Source organism: Equus quagga, chromosome 8 (genome assembly GCF_021613505.1).
Source record: "Equus quagga isolate Etosha38 chromosome 8, UCLA_HA_Equagga_1.0, whole genome shotgun sequence".
NCBI lineage: Eukaryota > Metazoa > Chordata > Mammalia > Perissodactyla > Equidae > Equus > Equus quagga.
The window spans coordinates 129,214,641-129,227,557 of NC_060274.1; the positions used below are offsets into that span (position 1 = coordinate 129,214,641).

Genomic DNA, 12,917 nt, shown 5'->3' on the forward strand with positions numbered 1-12,917 from the left:
ATCCTGGTCCTATTATTAATCAGTTATTTTAGAATTTCCTGCTGATTCAACCCGCCTCACCTCCCTTCCCTTCTTGTCTCATCTCCTTTATTCAAGCAACTCCTAAAATACAGCATCTTCCTTTTCCAAAGACCATTCAACCATAGCCTCTCTATAGATGAAGGAGCGCATCCACAGCTCTGTCTTCTGCATAACAAACATTATAGCCAAGTGATAGGGAGCCACCTGACAGAGTCTGGCCTGTTCAGCAGAACACGGGTATAATTCTTTATGGGGCACGGTATCATCTCAAAGAAATGTGAAAATCAGTCTTTTCTACATGTTGTAGACAGTGGTAGCTACAAAACATAGGAAATATTTAAAACTTATAAAAGTTAGGTTTTTTTCATTATGACTTTTATTCATTACGACCTTTATTTAAGTACATAGGCAGGATTTTGTTAGTGTGGTATTTTGCATGTGAATAAATTAAAAATGAAAAATATAAGTGATGATTGACAAGAAGAAAACTTTGAATCTTTCCCTCACGCCTTCTCCTCTCTCTGTCTCCCTCTGCTTCCCTTCCTTCCTCCCTATCATCACTAACTGAAGGGTGGACTCTGTCCTGAGGGCACTGGTTTTAGAAGGTCATAATGACTGGCATTATGCTTAGGAAAAAACCTACTTGCCAGGACAGCCAAAGTTGGAGCTATACTTTGGGGGGATTTATTACTGCATAGCTGTGCATTTCTCTTTTTAATTTTGATCATTCTGGATATTTTCAAAATTGATCTACAGACCTCTCTGCATGTTCTCTCTGGATGAATATTTACTGTTTGGGTTAAGTGGTGGTGGGCCTATCTCAGCTTCATGTAAATTATATACATCTGAAGAAATCTAATGGAGGCCAAATGAGACATATTATCTAATAACACAAGCTCCTGAAATTGGTGCAGTGGAAGGAGAAAGGAGTAAGGTATAGCATCTTAAATTCTTGTTTCCCACCATATTGCTTTGTTGATTTTTTTCTTTCAGGGACCCTCAAAGTCTAGATCCACCAGAAGTCAGCAATGCAAAACTTCAGTATGCAGGATGGGGCCCCAAAGGCCAGCAGCTGGTAAGGAAATCAAGTTCATTGACCATGTTTTGGTTTTGATGGAGTTTGCCTTTTATAGGATGAATGCATCTCCTTGTACTCAGTCTCTGCATATGTGTAAATTAAATTTGGGGCAAGTCCACCAGGGTATCTGCATATGTAAACTGGGCACTTCTTTTTGGATAAAGAATTCTCTTGAAATTGGAATGGCATATGCTTTGGATCCCATATCCGATCTCCTTCCAGTGGTCCCTAACTGCAGCTGTGTGTAGACCACAGACTTACTGTGAACTCAGAGATAAACCTCGTCAGAAGGACTGCCAGTGGGAGTTATCAGAACCATGGAACATGGAGAGTTTCTTTTGTTTTGTTCTTGGAACTCTGGCTCTTTTCTTCGGAGAGTTTTAGGAAGAAGGTAGATTTGTTGGGTGCAGTGGAGCTGGGCTCCCTGTCAGGAGCATCAACACGCAGGGTTCCCCACAGCTTCTGCAGCCTCTCAGCTTTGCATCCGACATCTTCATGGATTCCCACCCAAACTGGCAAAACTAAGGTGTTTGGAGAAACTGTGAATAGCAAGGATGGTGTAATAAAAAGGCTCGGAATAAATGGTTGTAAGACGAGGGTTCTAACCCTGGGTACTCACGAACTAGCTGATCTGGACCGCTCAGTCGGCGTCAGGCCCAGTGAGCCGGCGCAGCTAGTGAGTGACAGCTTTGGTAAGAGGATCTTTCAGGTTTGTTCAACTCGAATGTTGCATTTGTCTAAAACAAGATGATATTTATCAGTTCCCTTTAGCTTTATTTGAAGAGCTTGCATCGAAGTCCCATAGTTTGAAGATCAAATGGCATTTTTGCTGTGTTCAAGTCACCGTTTTCCTCTGCATCTTTAAGCTGATTAACCAAAGCTGCATTTTAAAAACTCTCTTTTCGTAAAACAACAGAGAAAATGATCATTTTAAAAAACTTGTGGAGAGATGGTATTGGATAGGCTGCCTACTGTCTTGGGAATTGAAATACTCCTATTTTTCCCAATATACAATTCTGTTTTCCTGATTGAATATTAAAACCATTGCCTCGAACTGGTGTAAAGGAACAGGAGGATATAGGCCACAAAACTACTTTAGCTATCACTAGTGTCCCTAATGTGGCAGTCGGAGAGTGAGATGAGGATGAAAGTGAGAACGTGACCAGAGGTGGGGAGGATGTTGGGAGCTGATGGGGCAGGAGGACCCCAATCCATCAACTCGGTCACGAGGAGGCAAAATTCCTCTTTCCTCAAAGGCACCAACTCTCACACAAGGAAAACCTGCAGTTTCATGGGAGGTTGTGGAAGCCCTGAACGTTCAAGGCTCTTGTGATTGAATCTCTAATAGCTGACGTCAAACCCCTCGGAAAGTCGATGATTGAAGCCCGCCACAGAGGGCCCTCCCCGTTTTCCACGGATCCTCCTGGAGGGTCACCCCCTGGCCTCATCCTGCCACTCGGGAGAGCACGGGGAATGGGCAACCTTACCGAGTGGTCAATGTCCACCCTCTTTGCAGTCACAGGAGGAGGATGTTGTGACTTGAACACTGGTCAAGGTCTCTTTCCAGACCTGCTGCTCCTTCCTTGTCACCTGGTGGTTATCAGTCAGCTTGTAGACTCACGCCTCACTGTTGGCTCATGTGAGGCCAGGCGCTGTAACAGGGGTCGTGCACACCTAGTCCTGCCTTCTGGAAAGGGCTTGCGATTTAAAGAAAAATTAGCCCACAAGTGCAAAAGGAGGAGGTGTGTGTGCATGCACGTGCACAAGCTTTAGAAGTATCCCTGGAACTTGGAGGCAGTTGGGGCTCTGGAGGCAGTGGGGCTGGTCACTCTCCACTCCTTACTTGTCAGGCCAGCCCCTTCCTTGTCTGTGGCCATTGCTGCCCCAGGGACAATTGGCTTCACTCTCATGTGACGCTCCCGGTGGACAGGGGAGGGTTAGGTGATTCCAGAAGTTATCATGTTCAATCTTTTGAGGAATAACTAACAACAAAACTAGGCATCAGCTTCTCTGAGAGAGCTCCGTGACTCCCCTCCCCCCACCGCTAGGTAGCCCTCTCCCGGCTCCCATGCCCACCCCGTGCAAACTCCTGTCACGTACGATTTCTTGTTGCATGGTGACGTGTCTCTCCACGGTTGGGTGGCCTTTAGTCCCAGCATCAGCGCTCTTCATCTTGGATTCTGAGTGCCCAGCACAGCGCCTGGCGCTCAGTAAATATTTGTGGAGGTCAGAAATGAATGCATGGATGGATTGATTAAACAGTGAACATGTTCTGTGGTCCTCGACGAGTTAAACATAGAACAACTGCATGGAGGCAAATAGCCAGAATCCATGTGTGTGTTTAGGATCTTACAGACAGCAAGGGAAGTTTGACTCCTCCTGCTTCCAGGAAATGGAGTTTCAGTTAAGTAGTAATTGCTAATATTTGGGCTTAGTGCCAAAAGTACTACTGTGCTCATGGAATTTTTGAGTTTTTAAACTTTTTTGAACTTTGGGATTTTTATTATACGGTTCCTGTACTGAGTATGCTAAGCAATATAAGTCATTGTTGAGAGAGCATCCTTTATGATGGAGCAGGAATCAGCAAGCTTTTTCTGTATGGGGCCACATAGTAAATGTTTTAGGCTGTGCAGGCCCAGCTGGTCTCTGTCTCAACTACTCCACTTGGCTGTTGAACAGAGAAGGCAGCTGTAGGCAGTAGAAAAACAAATGGACATTGCTGTGTTCCAACAAAACTTTATTTACAAAAACAGGTATTTTGGCCTGCAGGCTGTGGTTTGCTGACCCTTGACTTAGGGGGTCGTATGCTCTCTTGGCTGTCCTCATCCAGGGAAAGCCTGAGCCCTGAGAGCAGCCCATGTTGACAGGTGCTCCCAGTACGCACTCGCTCAGCACAGGAAATCCACAACCCGCCAGCAGGCTGTTCAAACACCGACAACTCCCTCATTGCCATTTTATTTTAAAAAAGTAAATATTGCTCCCCAAAGGAAATCTACTCTAATTATAATGAGTCAAACTGAAATGACTAATTCTCCTCTGGGAGCAGAGAACACAGCTGCAGCTAAAGTTCACCAGAGAGCTTCTGAGCATCGTCCCCTCCTTGTGTGAGTGATTTCAGCGATGCCTTTGGCTCAAGAACCCCGTAAATCACAGGAAGATGACACCGGCACCAGAAGTGGGCTGAAGGCGTTTTCTCCAATGCTTCTATGTGGCCTCCACTTAGCGGCTCTTACCTTTTAGAGTAAATTTTGTTAGATCTTCCGATCACACCATAGGTAATAAATACAGCCTGCCTGGCCCATGCATTGTCGGAGGACAGGGAAAAACTCGAACCGAGGGAGGCCTCCATTCTGCCGGAAATTGGCTTCTGAAATGGTGCTGGTCACGGTCTTTGTTCGTGGTGGATAACCAGGCTGTCTGCAGAATTTGACGTTATCTACTGAGCCTAGAAATAGGAAAATGGATTTGGCTAGATTAAACAGCCTTAAATGAGAAAACAGATGTAAAATGTTGAGTGGGTGCCTCCCCCTCGCTTCCCCTTCCTCTTAATCTGTATGGAGTCAGTAGACAGAAACATTTACATTGAAACATGTTATTTCAAAATTTCTCTCCTTACTATCTTTCTCCGCTTATCCTCTGCAGATGAATCTCTGCCTAAAGCGAGAACCCCTCTGAGTTTCTTTTCTTTGATCATTTCATGAAGTCCTGCCCCCCACGTGTGTCTGTCTGTTTATGTGAGGTTTTGTCTCTGCTAACCCACAATACAACTAAATTGTCTATTTGGAAATATTCTTTCATTTTCTTATCTGTCATCTCTGCTAGAGACATTTAAGAAAAACAAACACGCTTTGAGGGTAGCTGCACTGGCCTTCTTTGCGCTTAAGGCACCCAACACGCTGGAGGCACAGCTCTTCAGGTGCCTTCGCAGCTTACTATGAGGTGTCAGGAACTTACGTCAGTTTGTTACATAACAATATGCTCCTTTGGAACCAAGTGCTGTGGTCACTTTCGTAAATATGACTGCAGAGCGTTAGACAACGTTAAGAATTCGAGGCTGGAATCTTTGCTGGTATACTCAGAAGATCAGAGACAAAGAGAATGGGTCTCTCTCTGCTTGGCCTGCTACCACGATGGTGATAAATGAGCAGCTTTGAAAGAGATATTTAATAAGTCCATTGGGAAGTCTTCAGTGCAGAGACAGCTTCAGAATGTGAAAGATGAGGAATGAGAAGAGCAGTTAGCCGGAAGCCTGCTGGAGCGGGGGCTGGAGCTGTCCTCGGGGAGCAGTGGTGGGGATGACAACAACCCGAGGGAAGAAAACTGGGGAATGCCCACAGGCTCTGCTTTCCCGCTCAGAAGAGGAACCAACTTCCCATAATCTCCCAGGGCGTGGAAGGCTGTGGGCGGGATAACAGCGAGCTGGTCTGTGTCTCCCTGAAGACGAGAGAATAAAATTAAATACATTATCTTTACCAAAGTAGGGAGGTTTCAGCTAGACTTTATGAAGAATTGCTTGACTATATGGCTTGTTAGACGCTAGGATACTTTTCCAGGGAAAGTCAAGGATAGAATAACTTAGCGAGGAGAGTCAAGGAATCCTTGTTTATGTTGCTCTTTCATAAATGGTTCAGGCAGCACCCCTCCCGACAAGGTCTCAGGTGCAGGGCAGACTGGACTTTCAAGCATTTGCCCAACTCCCTGGAGTGACAGATGTGATCAACGATTGCTGTGGCCCGTCAGCCAGCTCAATGGAAAGGACCCAGAAGGCCAGTCCTTTTGCATATGCAGTTTCGACATTCATTTTATTCACTCTTTTGTTACTGTTTCCATCAATTCCTGTGGAACACTTCCTGTGCTCCAGACCTTCTGCCAGATTCTGGAGATGCAGGAGAAAGGTGTGGTTCTTTCCTCAGCGACGTCAGCTTCCCATGGAAGATGCCCCGATCACCGCATTTACTAGCTCTCAGTGACAGCGATTGCTTCGTGGTGCTCTGCCCCCCTCAGAAATATTCCTCAATGCTTCCCACTGCATCTCCGTCCACTCTGGCTAAGATAGGTGTCCGGTCCACAGCAGCAGCTGCGGGAGATGGGTGACTGCCCCGCCTGGGTGCTGACCTTGTTTTTAACCAAGAGTCTGGGATCCTCCAATCTCGATGATAGAATGCCACCTGGGACAAAGCCCTCCCGAAGGCCTCGTCCTCTCAGCGGCCAATCCGTGCTCACTTGATGGTGTTCCCATCGGACCAGTTCAGCTCTCAGCCAAAGTCTCAGCCAAGACCCTGCAGTCTGCACCTCCTCCTGGGACTGGCAGGCCGCCTTTTGCCATGCTTGATTCGCTCCGACCCACACGTCCGTCGGGCTTTCCTTCCTCAGAGAAACCTTTCACACCTGTGTTCTCAGAGTTACCTCACGGGGCACCTTTACGTGGTCCTAGGCCATCCCCCACCTCAGCGAGTGTCCACTTTCTTGGGCCTGTGACGTTACAGCCGTGGCTTTCGAAGGACAGACCATTCTAAGGAAACTAAACTTTAAAAATCGACTTTCTATGAGTCCGTGTGTCTCAGTGCTGGTTTTCTGTCTACTTAACAGCATATTGTATTTATTTTTCTTTCTAACATGTTAGCAGTGAAAGAGAGTGAGGGTCTTACTTCCCCTATTCACGAGCATTGGCTCACACGCCCCTCCCAAAGCAGTGTTTTGACACGTTTTTCTATGAGTGAGTGAGGGACTCAGAAAAACCCGAGCTGAATGTTTTTTGCTCCCACACTGGGTCCCTTCGTAGCATTTGGGTTTCTGCTTTAAAGAAAAAGGATTTTTAAAAGTAACCCATTAACATTGTAAAAATTCATGCTACCAAAATGTCAATAACTCGACATAAGATACTAGATGGAGAGATTGTTCTTGAAACACCAAACCACTTTGTTAAATGGAATAAAGGGCAGGTGGACAGTAGGTCTGAGGAGGGGAGTGCATTTGCTTCGGGCGTCTCTCAGGCGTGGCGACTGTGAAAGGTTGGCAGCGAGAGGAGGACAGTCAGCTCTCAGCATGACAAAGTGCAGAGAAGAATGTGACGGGGTGGGGCCCGCCTACAGCACCGCAGCCAGGACACCAGCCCCGTGCAGGGAACGAGACAGCAGGAACCCAGGAACCGACCCAACTTGGAACCTAGAAGCCCCTATCCAGAAACCCCATTGAGGTGTCATGGCCATCTCATCAGTCTCAGAATCCAAAGGTCCTGATTTTGAGCCTTAGAAGGAAAAGGACATTTGATTTAGTTTGCTCTGTTTTTCAAGGGCTGATAATAAAAACAAAGCTTTGGCATCAAAAGGGCCACACTCAGATCTTGGTTCTGGCACTTAACTAAAGGCACGATCTTGATTAAGATGCTTAGTCTCTCAAAGCCTCAGTTTCCCCATCTGTAAAATGGAGATAATTATGTGTATCTTGTGGGGATCACTGTATGCATTAAGTTAATCTATTTAAAGTGTGTGGCCTAGAACCCAGTATAAAGAAAGGACTCAATAAATAATGGCTTTTATTGTTGTTGTTGCTGTTAAGATTATTACTTGGCTTAGCCAAAATGTAGAGAATGAGAAGAAAAATAAGAATTTTATCAAGTGAAAGTCCGTATGTGTTGGAAGGTGAGTTAGGCTGCACTTGATAAAGCAGGGAGATGCAGGATGTCCATGGGCATCTGAGTGGGCACCCTAAGGGCTCGGTCTCTTCTCTGACTCTTCTCCAATTCATAGGGCATAAGGGATGCTGTTCAGAAAACACATCATCGATTCCTATTCCTCTAAACCTTTGGCTCTGTGTAGGTTTGTGTCTGTCTCTTTAGAAAAGGCCTTGACCAGGTGAGATCAATGCCCCTGCTCAGATGCCACCGCAGAAGTTATCCCTCGAACAGAGAGAACGTGTCCCTTATCAAAAGCCTGGGCACTAGATCCCCAGAATGTATTCACCTTCTCTCTGGAAGTTTGTGCCTTTGACCAACATCTCCCTGCTTACCCCACCCCCCAGCCCTTGGTGACCACCACTCTATTCTTAGTTTCTATGAGTTCAGCTTTCTTAGATTCCCCAGATAAGTGATATTATACAGTATTTATCTTTCTCTGTCTGACTTATGAAATGGCAATTGTGTGACAGGATGAGGTGTTAGCGAACGCCGTGGGGGTAATCATTCTGCAATACAGAAGTGTATCAAATCGACACGTTGTACACCTTAAACTCACACAATGTTGTGTGTCAATTATCTCTCAATAAAGCTGGGAGAAAAAAACTAGAGCAAAAGCCTGGGTGTCCTCCTTCTTCCTCCTCCCAGCCCTCCGGGAAAGCAGACCACCCCGACCCGGGACCTCCAGCTGGTCAGCGGTTCTTTCTCCTTACAGGGCAGCCACCAGGGAACTGAGCAGAAATGGGAGGAACAGCCTCCCCTAGGTCACAGCCGTCCCCAAGGGCATGATTGCTCACCCAGTTCCAAGTAACAAAGGGGGCAGGCAGCGTACTGTCACCATTGACAAGTCCACTGAGGGGAGAAAGATTGATCTTTCCAGCAAGAGGAGATTATTTAGTGAAATGCCGCATACATGGAATGGACCAGACTGAAGTGACATCCCATTAATAACTTATAAAAGCCTCTAATCAGTTTGGGTTAATTTGGTATTCATTGTAAAAACATTCATCATGGGCACTGAAGTCCATGACAGTAGCCAAGAAATTAATATCGCTGGCGTGAAAATCGCCTTATGTATCCTCAAGTAATGGATGGAACCGGGTTAGTGAGTAGCTTACTAGCTCATCAAGGGTACCTTTCAAATTTAACACAATATCTTATCACTTCATGGCCCCGTGGGACTCAATCACTTTAACATTCACTTGCACTCGAGTAAAGAAGCTGAGTTTTTGGCCAATAACGTGAATGGATGGGGCAGGACAGCAGAAGGACCTGGTGATCATTGTTAAAGAATGAGGAGAATTAGGAAGAGATGATTGGGGATTTTTCCTTAGACCCACAGGCTCTCTGAACATGTGGAGATTTCAGAACACAAAAGCAGCTTCATAATTGTTGGGTTATAGAGGAAGTGAGGGAAACAATGGAAACAGTAAATTGCGGAGTTTTTTTTTTAACTTTTGTCATGTCATATGAATGTAAGGTAGGGGCATAAGAGAAGACGCATTCTTAAAACAATACAAAAATGTGTAGTAAAAGTCATAAAGACATTCCTACATTGTAGCACAGAAATCACTTTTAAAGAAAAGCCAAACGTGATATAACCAAACGCATTCATAACACTCTTATCTATAATAATAATTTTTAAAAGCTATAATTATCCTAAGTTAATAGGAAAGCAATTTGGTAAGGTATGGTACATTGACAGGATAGGCTATTATACAACCATTAAAAACTACTAGGTAAGCTGTATATGAACATGGGAAGTACGTCATCTATTAAATAATATTAGGACTAAAAATAAACTGGTATATGTTTGCATATCGAGAAAGAGACTTCTTTGGCCTGGCCACACTATGGGCACTTTCCCCACTTCTGAAAGTTTCTTGGATACGACAACATTATATAATCATTAAAAATTGAAAAGAAAAGAAAACTTATTGTCAGCTATGAGGTTTAGGAATTCCACTCAACAGACATGTGCTCGAGCGTGTGGAGGGTGAAATGCAGTGACTTTGGGGTATAGACGTGAATAAACCAGTCCTCGGGGATGATAGTGCTTTTAATTCCGTTGTTTCAAAGCACAGTGCACGTGTCCTTTCTCCCTGGCTCTGCCGCAAACCCTTCCGAGATATTTTCCAGAACTCACTTGTGAGCCAAAGCAAAATGAAGAAAATGGGGGACTTAGGGTTGAAAACCAGGCCTGTCTTAGTCATGTGCATGTTGGTCTGTGAGGGTAAGCCGTGTTCTCTTCCTTATCAGAGCTTCCCTAATGCAATTGTGATGGCAGCAGTGTATTATTGCTTATGAAGAATCTAATTTAGAAGGGTGCCCACATCAGCCTTGGCAATATTAGGTTAGCGAATTTCAGGATAATCCATCAAATAGAATTTAAAAGCAGGACCAGAGTTCTACATTAAGAAAGAGTGCATTTACTGATAGATTCCTTAGATAATGTAACAAGGCAGTTATAAATTAAAATACCCTTTTTGGACATTAGGAGGGAGAGTGGAGGCCACAGTTACGTTTGCAGCCAGGGGCAAACCCATCTTTCCCATTATGTGGAGAGAGCAGGTTCTGGAAATTTGGAGTTTTTTCCGGCAGCCTCTGGTGATCCACACTAAGAATTCTCCTTAGTGCCCGTAATGGGCTTTTATAGACTGCTTTGTGGACTTCTCTCATTTGGGTGGAGGGACACCTCTTTATCATAATTCCTAAAATGTTTCACAATTGGAAAATATCAAAGTAATGGTTCCATCTCCTCGTCTGTGTAGAATAACCATGACTTTTTCTTCCTGTAAACTGCATGACATTGTCAGCCCGACTTACCGGAGCAGCTCATCACAGGCTTCCTTGTTTTACTATTCAACTATTTCACTTTTGAATACCTTTGTTTCCCAGACCAAATGTAAGCTGTTCAAGGACAGAGAATATTTTTCATTACAGTCTGATCTTCCATGGCCCATCGCTCTGTATTGAGCAGAGTACAGGTCCTCAAGAAATCCTTGTTAAATGAATGATATCCAGAAGGGAAAGTAAAATTAAATGTCAGATTTATGGGCATAAGGTCCAAAATTCATGGAAATTGGAAAAAGTTGATGTTAAACTACTCTAAAAATTTTGAGATTTAACAACTTTTCTGACGCTTAATTAACTCAGCAGTTCAGATTATGAGCAACACCATGCAAGGAATTCTGGATTTTTGAGTCAGACATTTTTTTCTCAAAGTGTTTGTCATGCCATGAAAAATCTCAAAACAAAGATGTGAGTTTTCACTATTAAAACTTGTCAAGAAGAACAGGCCAAACTGAGTGTTCTGACGAGGGTCAGGACTCCTTGGATTTCACAGGAATTTCAGAGGATGAAAGCACCCGTGTTCTTATCCCACCAAGCCACCAAGGTGGTCTCATTTGGTCTAACATCAGAGGGAACAGTCAGACCCCCGTTGAGGTGTGTTCCTCACGCGTCCTCCAGTTATTGCCTCTGGATTGGTAAACAGCCTGGAGACAAATTGGAGCACAAGACAGAAAATAGTTAACTTACTTGAAACAAGAGGCTTCCAAGAACTTTTGGAGATGTTTTAGCAACGTCTAAGTCAATTATTTGCAAATGATTCCTCCTGCCTTTTCTGCAAAATGGACTTCACAGGACTCCTCCTTTATGGCATTTTGTTAGCCCTTATTGATGGTTGCAAATCAATTACAAATATTGGAAAGCCATAACACCTCACTTTTTAAGAGAACCTTTCTCGATACCGATGTCTTTCTGCCATTTGACATGGCTGCTCCCCCAGCCCACGAGGTTTCATTTTCCTTCTCTGACTCCTGGAGAACATACGTATCTACTCTTGATAGGACAATGATACACATGAGCTTCGATAATCAATGAACCCATTTAAGAACAGATCCAGTTTTATTTGTTTTAAACTGTGTTTATTTTTCTGTAGATCATGGCTAAAATCTAGTTCAGCTATTTTTACTATAAAGAACAACTAGCAAATTAGTGCATTGATTTTTCTGTTTGTTCTTCAATTCGGAAACCTAATCATTTATCTGAATGGTTTTAGTTTTTCCTATAATGGCTTCCATGGCCATTAACAGCTGGAATTATGTTTTAATTTCCTCAGTTGTGCCTGATTTAATTAATGTGAATTATGCATGCGGGTAAGCCGACTCCAGGCCAACACTTTTAGCGGACATTGCCTGCTGAGTGTTCAGATCTGCGCCTCCAGCCCGGATCTCTCCTGGTCCGTTCCTGTGTGAGCAATGCCTGCTGGGTACTCCGCTGGGCTTCTCGGCAGCACTCAGACCCAGCTTATCCATACTCTGAACTCCCTGCTGTTTCTGTGGCTCTCCATGCAGTAATCCCTACTCAGTGAATGGCACCACCATCTCTTCAGTGGCCCAAGTCAGAAACCTAGCCTTCCTGACTCCTCTGCCTTCCTCATCCCCATCTTGACATCAACTAGTCTGTGAATTCTACTTTCTGGTGTTATGAAAATCCATCCTGTCCTCTCCATTCCCGCTGTCACTTCACACCTGGATCCCTGTAATAGCTGCTGCTTGGTCTCCCTCCCTGAATCTACCCGGCTCCAGGATGTTCTTCATTCTGCAACTGAGTGATCATGTCCATTTTCCTATGTAGAATCCTTCCGCTATTGCATTGCCCTTGGGATAAAGCCCAAACCCCTTAACACACTGAGCAAAACCCTTCCTGAAGGCTCTTTCTGACCTCTGCAGCCACCTGCCCTCCCAGGCTGAGGACGGCCATAATGAACTGTATCCAGCCCCGAAATTTCCCAGACCCCCTCTCAGCTCAGTGCCTTTGTACTTGCCATCCCTTCAGTCCAGAACACACTCCTAATCCCACCCCTCACCCAACCCCAACCTCCTTTGCCTGGTTGAAACCTGCCTGCCTTTCACATCTCAGCTGAGCCCTCCTGCCTTCAGGAAATCTCCAGATCCTCACGCCACAGCCAAGACCAGGCTAGCAGCCCTTCTTCCTGCTTGTCTACCGCTGTGCCATTACCATCATCACCACGCTTATGACACTGTGCAGTTATGTCCTGTTGCCTTATTTTTCTTCCCCAGCAGACTATAAATTCTGTAAGAACTTTCTCCTACTCACTAATGTATTCTCAGCCCCGTA

The 12,917-nt window shown here is 44.8% G+C and overlaps 1 protein-coding gene across 1 annotated transcript in view; it reads left to right on the forward strand.

The window, feature by feature from the left end:
* Positions 1-12,917, forward strand: part of DPP6 (dipeptidyl peptidase like 6) — a 753,509-nt gene that overhangs the window by 570,513 nt on the left and 170,079 nt on the right. The window contains exon 7 of the mRNA XM_046670129.1: positions 1,015-1,096. Within this exon, the coding sequence (XP_046526085.1) occupies positions 1,015-1,096 (82 nt within the window). The remainder of the gene's footprint in view (positions 1-1,014; positions 1,097-12,917) is intronic.